Genomic DNA, 16,685 nt, shown 5'->3' on the forward strand with positions numbered 1-16,685 from the left:
ATTCTGAAATACTGTTTCTTAAAAATGACTCTTTCTATTACTCATGATTATCATGTAACATTACAGCAGATACAATATGGGCATTATGTTTTTTATTAGAAAATTTAGAGGTTTAATAGCTACGAACTGTTCTGGAAACTTCTTGATGGGTGTCAGACTGTTATTGTATGTATAAATGTTGTATTATTCAGGTGCCGGGAAATGTTTAGAATTTCACTGTGTTAAATATATAGACAATATGCAATGCTTTTAGAAAAATATATGTTCTCTTCATTTTAAATTTTGAAACAATATAACTATATAAGTATGAAACATGTACTTGTTTATCATTTTTGTTAAATTGAAGATTTGGCGACAAAATGGTTTTTGGAAATAAAATATATGTATTAGATATTCAATCTGAAGTCACTTTCAACTCCTAGTTGTTTCTGACCAAATATTTTAAAAAATAAATATTATATGCAATGACCTAAAATGACCACTTTTAAATGTATATTTTGGATCCTGTAATTTTGAAACTTACCAGAGAAGTTCCTTAACATGTATTTTCTAAACCATTGAATCATCTATTTCCATTCATATATCATATTGATTTAAGTCACCAAGTCCTACAGAGACAGATAGTAATCTATTGTACTTGTATATATCTAATAAAGAGTTCAATGCTTCATTACAAAATGATGAACGAGGGTTTAGATGAGGTCCAATCTTTTTGCATTCTTCAATTTTTTTGCCATTTTTCTCCATTCTTTGAATTTTGGCCAAATTATTCTGAATGCTTTATAATTGAGCACCATATTTATTTCTTTTTTATGTCTGTTTTATTTTTTCCCCCATTAAAATATAGGAATTTTTCAGTTTTCAGACAATAACACAAAAACACTCACCAAAAATAAGACATTTTGAAGAATTGATTATATCTATTGACATGAGCTTAAGAGTTATATAAATTTTAGATTTTAAGTTTCTGAGATACTGGGGTGGAATCATTAAAAAATGGGGATATTTTTTATATGACATTAATAGATTACTGAACTTTATTCTTTGAAAAATTGACGGGCGTATTACCAACCTGCGCTCATGGCCCAGCTGTTTATTTTTTATTCTTAATTTTCTTGTCATTTTTCTGTGTTCTGTAATCCCCCTACAGGCTCTTGTAGGCGTTCAACACGCCAATCACCTTATAAAAGTGAAATAATCAGCTGGAAATGAATCTTCAATATAAATGTAATATACTACCACATAAATAGATTATCTGTATATAGCTCATTACTGAAGGATTATAAAAAGGGCACCTGTTAGCTATAAGAAGATACAGTGGTAATTATCCTATAATTGTGTTATAATATCATTTAGTATCAGGAAACGGATTATACATGTGATGTCAATCAAATACTATTTTAGTTTTCCTTCTTTAGCACTTTTTGTTTTTTTTACTTTATATGGACATTTATTTTTAATTTTGATATTCTTCATTACCTATTTGGTTAATGTAAAAATAAAAATGATTTTGATATGGGATTCAAATGAAGATGACGGTTAGATATAAAGTATTTTAAGTAAGTAGGTTGCTGAATTTAAAATTTTAATTTAAAATAAAAAGAATTTAAGAAATGAAATTTATTATTTCTTACATTCAAAGCCCTTTAATTCATGATCTACTGTAAATTCAGAAATGATTGTGACAGGGTTAATGAACGTAACCTTCATCAGGAAAACTCAAACCTATGAATAAAAAATGTCAGGAACCATATGGCCTAAAACAATCAAAATCCTAATATGTACCTTGTCAGGTTTACTTAGAGATAAATGATGAATTAGTGTTCTATTGGTAGAACTAAAAAAATATCCCGCTAAAAATGCTCCAAGTGAACTATTTTTAGGCTTTTTATTTAATCAGATTCATTGAAGAATACCATTATTGGAAATAAGCTAACCATGATAAAGTCATTAATAGTTAAAAACACTTGACTGATTTGGAATGATGGTCTAATTCTGGAACAAAAAGAATTCAATAATGCTTATGTCAGCTATTTTGGATATCTTCTTCAATGATTAAACAAATGTTATAGGTATAGATGATCAATACTTTATCAGCTTTTTACAACTATTCTCCAGGATATGTTCAAACATACGTGTACGCTTATCATTTGTCTTAACTGAATTAAAAAAAAAAAATGTTTTATCTATTTTGCTGTAATATGCCTTATTTCATTGCACTTTATTTTTGTTTACTTCTTCACAGTTCTGTTGTTTATTTTTCATCCAAGACAGTTTTTTTTGTTACAAGCTCTGTTACGATGTACTGTATTTCAAATGTCCTAAGTCAATATCAAATGTAAAAAAATTTCTACAAGTCAAAGGTCAAACACGTGTTACACAGTGCGTCATTAAAGGCTTGTTATCATTTGGAAGCACAAAGTCTCTATCAAGCCTATTACAATATATAAAAAATAATCAGCTTTTATATGTAATTATGGAAAAATGAAACAGGTTTTTATTTCAACATAAGTGGTCAAAGTTCAAGGTCAAAGGATATATTAATATGAGGTTACAGTTTAAACATTAACTGTAGAAGTCAATGCAAATGAGGAAGATCAACCTGTTTTTGATTGCAGCTTCCAATTAATGATTTTCCTGATTTGATTCTAAATCACAGGTTGATTCTGTAATTGTACTTTTGTGTAGGTAAACATGGTAAATTATCCAATAACATCAACAACAATGAGATATTTTTATGAATGAAAATAACTTGGTTATCATATCAGATTCTGTGTTGATCAAGTACTTCACTAATGTCAGCTGTGCCTATCATAGATAATTGTATTTAATACACTAACATCCTAATGTACTATACAATAGTACACATATACTTACAATCTAGAGGATATTATTCTTAGTATTTACAGTCTATTGTACTGTGTATTCTGCTGTGTTTTGATGATACAGATTTTCGTTATACTGGTCATACATATACTTATATCAACTTCCTTAGAAGTTATTGACTGAGTGTAATAGTCATAATATTATATTCTGCTGTGTTTTGCTAATACAGCTTTTCGTTATATTGTACGTACATTATACCTCTATCAAATGATCAATGTGCTTAGGATTAGTTCATCATTCAGAGTATCTATAGTCATGATAGTCATATTATATTCTGTCGTGTTTTGATGATATTGTTTTTCTTTATACTGTACACACATATACTATATCAATGTCCTCTGGAAGTTACTCTGAATGTCTTATAATAGTCTATTGTACTATGAGTTCGGTCAGTTTTGAGGATATATTTTTCGTGTATTGAGGATATATATTTTTCGTGAGTTTTACATAGGTAGGAAAATATATATATCATTTAAAATTTATAAGGAGATTGCCACCGAAACATCTTCTATCCACCAGAGTTTAAATGAAGTGGATCTCCCTTGAGAGAAATATTTATGTAAATAAACATAATATGTAATTGTGAATTGAATTAGCAAGCAGCTGTTACAATACTAGTCGTAAGATTCAAGACAAATTTTCAATATTTTTTATGAAATTATAATAATTGACTATTAATTGAATTCATATCATGCTTGATAATATATAAAAATAAAGCATTTGATATGATTACCATGAATAAGACAATGATTTATCCATCAGAGTGCAAATGAAGTGTATAGTTCAAAATAGTGTTACAGTTACAGAGGAAATATTATAGGGGAATTTCATTTTTAAGTCTCCCAAACAAAGTTTGGAGACTTATTGTTTTTGCTCAGTTCTTATTATTTTTATTATTCTTCTTTTTCTTTTTATGGCACCCTCAACGGAGTTGGGGTGACATCTTGTTATTGTTCGTTTCTTTTTTTTCTTTTTATTATTATTATTTTTATTCTTCCACACATTTTGTCCATACTATTTCTCAGAATTGGTCAGACCAATGTTGATGGAACTATACCATAATATGAACCGCCATGTTAAGTTGTGCAAGAGACATTGGAATGGTAAAAAATGGCCGCCGTTGCCATGGAAACTGATCAAATGTGAAAAAAAATGCAAATTTTAAATCTTTCATTATAAGACCTACCTGGATGAAACTTAGTGGTAATGTTCCTTGGTATGCCTAGATGTTGTGACAATATAAGAAAATTCCAAAATGGCCGCCATTGTCATGGAAACGGGGCGAAAGTTTAACATAGGCCCTATGGGAAAATACATTAAAGATGCATTTTCTTGAAGAATATAGCATCAATCCCAATGAAACTTTATAGATATGTAACATGGCATGTCCCAAAGTGGCACCTGTCTTTGGAATTTTAGAAATGGTACCCGTTACCATGGAAATAGCAAAAACTTCAAAAATTTCAAAATGCTCCAAAATTAATGAAACGTTACAACAATGTTAATACACATCTGTAGATGCAATCTTTGACTTTGGAATTTTCAAAATGGCTGCCGCTCACCTGGCAATAGGGGAAGGGTGCCATCCGCTATTGCTTGCAATGGCAAATCTAGTTCTTTTTCTTTTTCTGCCACTTTAAAATATGAACTTGTCCGCAGCGTTTCTCCAAAACCACTCGTCAGATTTACTTAGGATTTCATAAAATGTTAGACTAACATGTCTAGGTGAGCCATCAATCGTTCGTTTGTGCATTGGGGTCTATTAAGGGGTATTTTGGGGGGCTGAAAGAAGGGAGGGGTTTACTATAGAACCCTATGGGATTTTATTTTTGAAAATTTTCAAATGAATATAACTTGAAAACTTTAAGTGATAAACACACACAGTCTTCGAAAATGATCAAGTGACAATAAAACAAATCACCTGAATTAAAGGGGGAATCTCTAGGGGTTCATCCCCACCCCCTTAAATTTGAGAATATGCTATTATCTTGTAAAGGGTCTAAATCCCCACCCCTAAACCATGTATATTCTTGAATGGGACGATAAAACAAATTTAATGATGTAAAAGAGAAGTCCCTGGGGGTCGACCCCACCCCTAAACCATATATATTCTTGTAGGGGACAATAAAACAAATCGAATGAAATTAAAGGGAAGTCCCTGGGGGTCACCCCCACCCCATTCAATTTGAGAATGTGAAATTATCTTGTAAACGGTCCAGATCCCCACCCCTAAACCATATATATTCTTGTAGGGGACAGTAAAACTAATGAAAAGAAATTAAAAGGAAGTCCCTTGGGGGTCACCCCACCCCCCCGTGTTTGAAAACTTGTAAACGGTCCATATCCCCACCCCTAAACCATGTATATTCTTGTATGGAACAATAAAACACAACAACTGAAATATAGGAAGAGTCCATGGGGGTTACCCCTACCCCGCTCAATTTGAGAATGTTCTATTATCTTGTAAACGGTCCAGATCCCCACCCCTAAACCATATATATTCTTGTAGGGGACACTAAAATAAATGAAATGAAATAAAAGGGAAGTCCCTAGGGGGTCACCCCACCCACTCTTGTTTGAAAACTTGTAAACGGTCAAGATCCCCACCCCTAAACCATATATATTCTTGTATAGGACAATTAAACAAGTCAAATTAATATGAGAGCTTTGTTTGGGAGACTTCGTAACAGCATCCTGTTACAATTACTTCTTGTTACATATGATTCTAGAAAATAAATTGTTTTTCTGTTAAATAATGGTTATTTTTTTCTAAATTGAAGTAATTTCAATCTAAGGGGTTTAAATGTGACTAGAACACACACGCAAAATCTCGGGCATAAACAGCTTGTAAACTGTTGTAGGATGAATTTTTGTAAAATATATTATGTCTGGAGAATTTCATATTAGGTATCAAAAGCCCTCTCCCGTTTTTCCAAAGTCCGTTATTTGTTTCCTTTCTGTTAAATTCTTTTATTTTCGTGTTTCAGGCCTTATACCACACTTATTCTTCCCCTTTGCTACATGTACATAATGCATTTTTTGGTAAAAGTCCAATTAAATTAAAAATTTGCACCGCTTCGAACATGAAATAAATGAAACTGCTTATAGACCATTATTTATCTAATAAAATATGCTTCTAGGACTATCCATCAGTGCTTTTCCTTTTGAGAGCCCTATTAACATGTCAATGGTAGAATTTGAATTTACAGGCATCCTAGGCCTGTAAGGATCAATCCGGAAATCCCGAGCTTAAAAACACCCGATCCCGACGTCCCGAAAAAGTCCTGCCTCCCTCTACCCTACTTTCATTTTGGCCAAATCACTACTTACACTTTCAACAATAATTTGTTATGCCCCATTTGTGGGCATTATGTTTTTCTAGTTCGTTCGTCCGTCTGTCCATCTGTCTAGCTTCAGGTTAATGTTTTTGTTGAGGTAGTTTTTGATGAAGTTGAAGTTCAATCAACTCGAAACTAAGTGTAAATATGTTCCCTATGATAATTATGATCTTTCTAATTTTAATGCAAAATTAAAGATTTTTACCCCACTTCACGGTCCACTGAACATAGAATATGATAGTGCCGATGTGGCATCCGTATACTATGGACACATTCTCGTTTCTACATATTTTACTTATTTCAATATATATGCAATTGATATGACCCCTTAGATACTAAATATTTCAAAGAAAACAGTAGACAGAATACAGAGAGTCTCTATATATTATAGCTAAGCATAATCGTAGTTTACATGTGGATAAACGTGAAAAATAATTGTCTCTCAGGACGTATAATAGTTGTGGTTCTTGTGATCTAAAAACCATGATATGGAGAACGCTCTGATTGGATTATTTTTCATTTTTGTAATCTATCATACGATTGGTTGTTCTTGTGCATGTTTAAAACCGGAAGTCTCATCTATGACTAAAAGTCAGTCTAATGACCGAAACAATATCCGGACACCTATTTTGTCGTTTTTCTCCCAAAATAACTCAATCTGAATAATCATAAGAAAGGATGACAAATGCAACTATGCATGTTACCTATAGGACACAGAGGCATGATGATTAATTTTTTATGGAAGGAAGGGAAGCGACACACAAAATGAGGTCTTCTCGTTTAATAGTATAGATATTGGTCCATCTAACGATATATATATAGTTTGACTGTTGATACCAGCTTATATAAGTCTGGTTTTTTTTTTCATTCTTAACATTTCCTGAATCATGACAGATATGAGCTGTGTTTAAATTGGATAGAAACTGAACTCATATAAGTGCATGTATACATGTTAAAATTTAGAATAGAAATGTACTTGTAGATAAGACTGATGGATATTGGAACTTTCAAATAAGAAATAAAAGATGAATTTTGGTTTGTTTTGAAGGGTTCTTATAATAACTCACTTTTCAAACAGTTACACCCTTTCCATAGAGTTTATTTTCAACCTGAAATAGATTAACAGATAAATTGATATTCATTTGCCTAACATCAATTTCTCTCCTACACAGCTCATATTATGGGGAATATACATTTGTTGCTGTATATCATATTCCAGAGACAGTCATACAAGTAGGATCTTGAACATAAGGATTACAGTCTCTATCTCAAATTAGATAGTTCTCAGAGAGCTTCAAGCCATCCTTCAATGTTTACATATTGTAGAAATCTCTTAAAAATTATTAAAACAAGTATATATGCTAACATATCAAAACTAAAAGAGGAACACCAAGTTTTGTGAAAACCCAAATGTCTTTCCTTTTCACATGTATGTCATTCAAAAACCTTTAGAAAATTCCATGTCAAATGTCAAAACCATAACCATAAACATTTAATAATAGTTTTCAGTTCCTGTTTGTTATATTTGTTCTTCATTTATTGTTTTGTATAGAAGTCAGGCCATAATTTTCCTTGTTTGAATTGTTCTTTAACATTTGTCATTTCAAGGTCTTTTGTATAAAGTTTTATATTCCATATGGGTTTTGCTCATTGTTGAAGGTTGTGTTCAGATCTTAAATGATTAACTCTTCTATGTTATTTGGTGGTCTCTGGTGACAAGTTGTCTCATTAGTAAAGTACGATAAAAAATGAGTTTTACGCACTTGCTCCTCATTTTAGTTTGGTTTTTTATATGTCGCTCGACATATAGGCAAACAACCAAACTAAAATGAGAAGCAAGTATGGAGAACTAGTTTAAATTAGTTTGGCAATGGTACCACATCATCTTATTTTTATATTTGAAAAATTTATTGAATAGAAATATTCTGCAAACATAATGAAGGTTGTGTAATGTAATTTTCAAAATTGGCTTCATTAAAGAGTAATTTAAATGAAGAATTTAAAAATTTCTTGACAAGATAAGATTACAAAAGCAGCTAATACATTGTAATATGCTCCAGATATATACTTTCATTGATTCCAACAAACAATAAAACCTTGGCAATGACGTTACTGTAAAGTGGGACGTAGTACTGATCTATTAAATACTAATGACTGTTATAATCCCAGAAGTGATTATTTATTTAATTGTATAACACAGTAACATCAATGGGAACAATTATTATAGGTTTTGGTCTGTTTAATTATTCGTCAATCTATGGATTCCTTAATAAAAGAGTTTGTTTTGTTGGCAAGACATATTTTTTTTAATTTATGGAATTTCTGTAACAATGACGTATGGACAATTTGCTCATTTTATTTATTTTGAGACTTTTATAGCTTAGAGCATTGTGTTGAACAGCCTGAGAAAACAAAACCCTTATTATTCAATTTGCCATTTCATATTTATATATTCTGTTTAATTTTTATTTTGCTGACAAATAAACCAAGTTTAGAACTCTATATTTGTACTAGTGCAGTATTTGAGAAGCACTTAAGAATCACACTTCCTTACTGTGGCAATTCTGTTCTTAGTTTACGGCAGTAAGTGCATGATTAGCTGCTTAAATGTGATAATATTTCACCATAAATTTTGTACATAAAATACATGCTGTCATCATTGAAAAATTCACCACTCTTATATTTTTCTCTTATTTCACAAATTTGTTCAAATTGTTTGTAAAAATTGTGATTTAAATTATGTGCAAACTTACCATTGATGCAGGAATTATTAGACAGACCCCAACTGAAAAGATTTACCAGTCAAATAATATTGTCAAATTTATTTTGTGTCATCTTGCAAAACTTAGAGGGTAACTGTAGTAGTAGTGACACACGGTGATATAACTTCAGAAATTGAGTCGGAATACTTAAGTATTAACTGTGACTGATGCTAATGCTTTTTACATTTTAAAAAAAAATGATTGTTAGTCATAGGGATCAACCCTTCCATTGATTTACTTAATAGTTGTGAGAATATTATGGTAGGTTTAACCAATCTCTTTTGTAATGAATGCTTTTTCTATTTCAGGAAAAAGTCAGACGCCAGTAAAATCCCTGCACTAAAAGCTTTGACAAAGAAAAGTACAACACCAAAAAGTCCCAATCTTGCCAAGAAACGACAGACATCACCTGACAATGTCGGTACAACACCCAAGACTAATTTAACGACATTATCGGTCACAGCACCTTCAGATGAAATGGTCCATAGGAGTACAGAGGATTTAGAAAGTGTGAGTTTTTTGTTATGATCATGATGATATTTTATAATATAACTGTGGATACTTGGTGGATTTATTCTCTCATTTTTATCTTTTTTGTAGATATTGCTCTTGCCTCACTTGCAAGATGTCTTGATATAAAAATAAGAAGATGTGGTATGATTGCTATTGAGAAAAGTCTCCACAAAAGACCAAATGACACAGAACATTTGGTCAGCATATGACCTTCAACCATGAGTAACAGCCATTCCGCACTATAATAGACCCTGAAATGACAAATGTAAAACAATGCAAACAAGAAAAATTACAGCCTAAGTTTGATTCAAAGAATTAAAAAACGGCACTAATCGCAGAAGAAAGACAGTTCAGATTTAGGATATATAGTGTGTATATAGAGTTACTATATCCTCCTGTTGACTGTGACCTTTAAAAATAGTACATACAATGGAAGGTAGGGGTTGATTTGGGGGTTCAACTTAGTATCTACAGTTTAGGGAAAAGGGGCCAAAATAAGCATTTTTGTAGTTTCTTGACAATAACTTGTATGTAAATGTATGGATCTCTCTGAAAGTGTAACACAAGGTTTCATATTTCAAAAGGAGGTTTTAGATTGAGTTTGGGGGTAATTGCCCAAAACTTTCAGGAATTAGGTGCAAAAAAGGGACAAAAACGAGCAATTTTCAAATTTCCAGACATTTTTTTTTATTTAATTTTTTTTCATTAAACATTGATTATATCTGACAATATTTCAAATTTCTATGATCTTTGACCTCATTTATTTTGTGTCAGAAACCTATATTATGTCCAAACTTGCCCTAACTGTTAAGGGTTTGATCCCTGCAGTCGTATCAGGCTGCACTCAGCAAAGGATTTAATTTTTAACATGTGGTCATCTTGAATTGTACTCACAAATTGGTAACAATGTTCATTACATATTCAGTTACCATTCACTTATTGAACAACCAATCACAATGTATGTTACATATTTAGTAACCAATGATAATGTTTGTTACAGGAGGAAGTGAGTAGCAGGGACAATGGTAGCAGTGGAGAAGGTGCCCTTGATGAAATTGATGGACAGACAGAGTGTTCTATCTCTGATGTGGAGAGGACAAAACATGCCAAGGAGAACCTACAGACTAAGATCAATAAAACAATGGAAAACATCAAAGGAGAACAAGCTGTCAAAGAAGGTAAAAAAATCATCTTTTTGATACTCTGAAAAATACAATTTTGGTTAGCAATTTACATTAGCAATTAAACAAACAGGTGAGAGAAAAATAATTTTGCAAATATTTCTGAATTTGCAGTAGTTACACAGATTGCAGAGTATTTATAAGAAATAAGAAGATGTGGTATGAGTGACAATAAGACAACTCTCCATCAAAGTCTTAATGTGTAAAAAGTAAAGTTATAGGTCAAAACTTGGCAGGGAGTCTTGGCTCTCACGAAACAGCAGGCTTTAAAAGGCATTAAAAATGACTACTGCATGTATTGTAAAACCATTCATACAGGAAACCAAGGTTAAGTTTTGTTGGTCAAGTCCATATCTCAGATACATTAAGCAATAGGTCTAGTATATTCGGTGTATGGAAGGACTAACTTGTACATGTCCAACTGGCAGGTGTCATCTGACCTTGACCTCTTTTTCATGGTTTAGTGGTTATAGTTAAACATAAGTTATAATTTGTGTTTTGGTCTGTTATTCTTATACTGTATGCTTATGGTCTATCATATTTGGTGTATGGAATGATGAAAGGTGTACATGTCTAGCTGGCTGGTGTTATCTGACCTTGACCTCATTTTCATGGTTCAGTAGTCAAAGTTAAGTTTTTTGAGTTTTGGTCTTTTTTTCTTATACTAATTGCAATAGGTTCAATATATTTAGTGTATGGAAATTTTTTATGATATATCTGTCTGTCATGCATGTTTTATTTGACCTTGACCTAATTTTCATGGTTCATTGGTCAATGTTTAGTTTTCTTGGTTAATTATGTTTATGTGACAGTTGTAATAAAGCTTTATATTTAGGACTATCAACATAATATCAATGATTAGTAAAGAAGGCGAGACACTTCAGCATGTGCACTCTTGTTAAAAAAATGCATTACAAATTATGTCAACAGGTTAAATTTACATGAACGAACTATTTGAAGGTATGTGTAGGTGAAAGCCCTAAAAATAATTGATAATTAAAAATCATTCATCAGAGACAAGAATCAATTAAAACACATCTCAGAGAATTAGTGTTTTAACACTACACTATGGACAGTCAAAGAAAACATGGCTTAAAAATAAAAGAACGATAGGCAGTCGTATAGTTAGGATATAACCTTATGATAAATATGGATCTTGTTATATATAGATGAAACAACCTCTAAATAGCTATATAGAAAAATATTAATAATCTGTTTATTTTTCAGAACATGTGAATGAATATTTACGACTAGCGTCAAACGCTGACAAACAACAACTACAAAGAATAAAGACAATATTTGAAAAGAAAAATCAGAAATCAACACAAACTATTAGTGCTTTGACTAAAAAAGTAGAAAATTATCATAAACGAATGAATGACTTAGATACATATGGATTTACTGGGCATAAACAGGCTAGAGAGCGGTTACGGGACTTGGGTCAAGGCTTTAAGTAAGTATTTGTACTAGATGCTGAACAAGGTTAAGATAATATTGTATTGCATGCTATTTAACCTTATAAAACATAAGGAGTGAAATTTTAATCACAGTATTACTGTCTGAAGGATATATGACCTCAAACTTGTGATTTTTAACCAAGTTTACTATTAAAGTAAGGTGGGGCAGATAGGCTGCTGCCAACAGTTTCCAATAAAGCTTGCAAACATGTCAAAATATAATATGTTGTCACTGAAGACGAAATGGAGGTCAATTGCAATATTGACGATTTTCACCTTTACTGTTTATTTTCTATGTTTGTAGGGGAGTTGGTGCAAATATTGTTGATGGTATTACAGGGTTTTCTGGGTAAGTATATAAATAAATAGGATTGTATATAATATCATAGAAATATTACATACTTGAACGACATCCTTTATTAAAAGTCATTATGTTGAAACAAATACAAGCATGGACGAACACACTAAAAATTCTTTTTAAATTAAGATTTTCTATAATGTGGATTCATTATTATTCATTGGGTACTAATTTTCGTGGATTTCCTGGGTACCGACGAACCATGAATTTAAATGTTAAATGAGTGGCAGATAAAACCATGAAAATCCTAGTTTCCGCTATTCATGTAAAATTGGTACCCACAAAAAAATAATTGAAGACACTGTATTAATAGACCCATCATTAAATATTTTATCTATGTATTTTTCAGGGGTGTTGTTGGAAATATCAAAGGTGCTAAAGAGTAAGTATTAAATATAGTTAGATTGTAAGGGACATAACTCTTTAAAATTGGTGGAATGTTTGTGTAAACGGTTTTGTCAAATTTATTCAAAGCATCTCAGTAGCACTAATTATTTATATTCTGTTTGGGAAGAGGGCTTATTAATCTATATTTGAAACAGACTACTTTCTAATAACTGACCTTTGATTCTGGAGTACATAATTTTTAGACAGGTAACCCTCTCTGTGGTTGGATATCCTGTTACTCTGTCAAGTAAGAGCAGGTTCAAAAAGTAAAATAAAGATTACTGTAGGTACTGTTAGATTGAAATAATTGACTGTTTTCTGTTGATTTGGTTGTGTACAGAAAACAACACAATTGATTCCCCCCCCCCCAAAAAAAATGTGTTGAAGACTGGGGGAGGTTGTCTTGAATTCCCAGAAAAATCAAGCTAAATCCAGAATTACTGAAAAATATGGCATTCTTTCATGGATCATGAAAAGTGACAATCCCAAATTTCCTCAATAATAAAAGCCAAATTCCAGGGTCCCAAAAACAATCCTACCATCTTCAAGTGTCGGATCACAATTTTAACTTTAGTATCTCAGTTTCTGAAGTCAATAAATGAATAAGGTTAAATAAATTATATTAACTATAATATATATGTACATATATATTTATCATATAAACGTATGTTCTATTGATGTTCTCTGTCCTAACAGCCGGGAAAAAGTCATTTTCTCATTTATCATCCAATTTTACCAATAATACTCTTTATGTATCAATATGATCAGAAGTTTCCAATGGAACAGTTCAGGAAGTGTATTGCCATTAATGCTATTTATCATTTATTGAATTTATACTCCAGTATTATTTAAACAGACAAAATGTAATATGACAGCTTAATACTACAAAGTAATGAGAAATTTGTTAGAAGAGGATCTGGATGGGGTTAGAAAGGGGGCGTCGTTTGTTTCTTAGTTAGTTTAAATTGTTTGACCATTTTTTCCTGTATCCTTTATTTATTTAGCTCATTATTCTCTTTTCTGTAATTCAGCATTCTTTTCTCAAATATTTATATATTTTCCCTTTCTAGTTCTTTTTTTCTGCCAAATTCATTATTCTGTCAACCCCTCCCAGACCCTCTGATAAGTCCATGTGCATGTTGTACAGTTTAAATCAATGTTATACATTGCATTCTATTGACATTGTGGGAGGTTGTCTATTTAATGAAATATTATCTCAGGTGGATATTTTTCATATCAGTGGAATGTCAAGCTGATGGTTAGATATCTATATAAATATACAGTTATTGATCTAACCATTGCTAACTGGTTGATATTATGTAATTTTAATAGTTTGTAAATAAGAGTTATTAAAGAAAGGAGTTGGAGGCTTGAAAATAAAATTTAAAGTTTGCATATCAAATTTCAAAAGAATGTTCCCCTTTTGTCTTGAAAGTAATTTGTGAGGAGGATTTTGGTTGCGGGAGATCAAATTATTTTTTTCCAATTCTCATTCTTTTCTTGAATATTTCTGTATAGACTTAATTAGTATTTTTAATTTGGGAAATATTTCTGGCTTTAGATCACATTCTTTAGAAATCACATTCTTCCAAAAATGTGCCGTTTTGTCTGAAATTTTGTGAAATAAGTTAAAAGAACCAAGGAAAGCTACAAAAATAGCCAAAGGATCCTTCTAGGTAATTGGGGATTTAGCAGTTTAATTCATGGAAATTTGGAAATAGCCAGTTATTTCAGTAGGAATTTTGCTATTCAGGAATAAATAATATTGCGGTACAGGAAAAAAACACAGGAGTTCGGTTTTGGACACATAATTTTCTCTGGAATTCTGGATGAACCACTCCTTAGTTACCCCATTTCTTCCCCTCCCATAAGCCAACAAAAGACAACAAAACATGATGGTCAAAGAAAAAAGATGAAAAAAAAACAAACTTTCCACAAATAATGCATGATTCAATAAGGGATATAGTTAAAATATGTTAAGAATATAACTACACCATGACAAAAAAAAGATGATGATTTGAAAATCTATTCCACAAAATTTGATCGTACATAGCTTTGAATTATAAATGTATGGTGCTAATACGATATGCTAATATTTATCTAATTTAAATTTTCAGTCATATAAAGGCCAAACCAAGCCAGTTAGCTCATTTGATAAAGAATAAATTTGGAAGTGCTGATAATATCAGCCAACTGAGTAAGTATTAAGGCTCGTGTTACATGTATATAATTTAGTTTTGGATGTCACATGTCTTCTGATTGGATGAAAGTTTTTAAGTCCATAGTCAAAATATTGTCATGTGACCTTTACATCTGTTTCTATGGTCCTCAAAATTTTAATGAAGGTGCATAATTTAAGAGTTTATGCATTATATATACATTTTTATGCCTCTGCTTTAATGCATCTAGGTTTACCCTTGTCTGTCTGTAAGTCTGTACGTTTGTACGTCCCCAATTTGGTTTCCATTCCTTAACTTTACTTTACCTCAACAAAATGTTATGAAAATTATGCACAGTGCTTATTACCACAAAACACAGATCAAGTTTGAATTATGGTAGCGTCACTTTTTAAGGTTCTAGAGTTATATCCCTTTGCAAATGGAAAAATTGCTAAATTCTGTTTCCATTCTCTAACTTTTAAAACTTGTCCTTAATCAAATGTTATCAATCTTATATACAATGCTGATAAGCAGAAAACACAAATAAAGTTTGAATTTCAGTGGCATCACTTTTACTGTTCTAAAATTATGCCCCTTTACAAGTGGAAAAATTGCAGATTTTCTTTTGTTCCCAAATGTTTTAGACAGATTTATCATTGTCAGTATGTAAATGGGGAAATCAAAACATGCTCCAAAGTATCTTGGAAAATAGCTTGTAGGACTGTTTTCTGCTCTTTGGTTAGGTTGTTGTCTCTTTGACAATTCCTTGTTTCCAATCTCAATTTTATGTTCCATAATATATTAATTAAGATCTACATTCACTAGTTTATGTAAAAAATCTGCCTTGGAAAGTTTTTTAACATACACAAAAGGTTTAAACTTTTGCTATGTTTTGAAGGCATGGAGTCATTGTTTTCAAAAACTGATCGTAGGTCATGTACAATTCTGTATACTTACGATCAGTCTTAAGTTTTTTAACCTTGAAAGCACTTGTTTAGGATTTTGAATAAGTTGCAGGTAAATTAAGAAAAAATGTTTGTGTAGTAATTGTTAAAATATAATTGATATTACAGAGACATCGATAGAAGACACGAGTATTCCAGAAGGGGAGATAAAAAATCAGACCAGTACATTACCAGCTAGGTATGAGTACAAGTACGTGTCTGCTGGCGTCTGCTTTCTGTCTGTAACACATATACACACACAGACACAACATGCATGCATGCAACATACATACATACATACATACACATGCAATAAACACTGCCAGCTAGTTATGCTTACAGGTACATATAAAAAAGAAGATGTGGTATGATTGCCTTTGAGACAACTGCTTGCTGTTTGTATTGCATACACAACAAAAACACACAATAAACACACAATAAACACACACAGCATGCACACTTGCAATACTCATACATACATACAGATGCAACCAACAGACATACACACACTTACACTCCTATTCAACAGACTGCTTACCTAAGCTAGGTGTTAGTACAAGTACTTGTCTGCTGTTAACTGCTGTCTTTTTTTCACATACACACCTTTACATCCATAACCAATACATTTTACTGGCTATGAGTACAAATGAGTTGGATTTTGTCTTGTGTTTTTTTTTAAATCTTTTTAGCACACACATAC

The 16,685-nt window shown here is 31.6% G+C and overlaps 1 protein-coding gene across 21 annotated transcripts in view; it reads left to right on the forward strand.

Annotated features, from left to right (window-relative positions):
* The window catches only part of LOC139497102 (transmembrane and coiled-coil domains protein 1-like), a 66,512-nt gene that overhangs the window by 39,318 nt on the left and 10,509 nt on the right, over positions 1 to 16,685 (forward strand). For 7 of the 21 annotated variants that reach the window (XM_071285167.1, XM_071285176.1, XM_071285179.1 and 4 more), the window contains 6 exons: positions 9,295 to 9,496; positions 10,500 to 10,677; positions 11,908 to 12,133; positions 12,845 to 12,877; positions 15,000 to 15,079; positions 16,115 to 16,196. In XM_071285167.1, the coding sequence (XP_071141268.1) occupies positions 9,295 to 9,496; positions 10,500 to 10,677; positions 11,908 to 12,133; positions 12,845 to 12,877; positions 15,000 to 15,079; positions 16,115 to 16,196 (801 nt within the window). Of the gene's footprint in view, positions 1 to 9,294; positions 9,497 to 10,499; positions 10,678 to 11,907; positions 12,134 to 12,441; positions 12,487 to 12,844; positions 12,878 to 14,999; positions 15,080 to 16,114; positions 16,197 to 16,685 lie in introns of all 21 variants that reach the window. The other 14 variants (XM_071285169.1, XM_071285160.1, XM_071285170.1 and 11 more) reach the window with 3 other exon arrangements.

This window comes from Mytilus edulis, chromosome 12 (genome assembly GCF_963676685.1).
Source record: "Mytilus edulis chromosome 12, xbMytEdul2.2, whole genome shotgun sequence".
Lineage (NCBI taxonomy): Eukaryota > Metazoa > Mollusca > Bivalvia > Mytilida > Mytilidae > Mytilus > Mytilus edulis.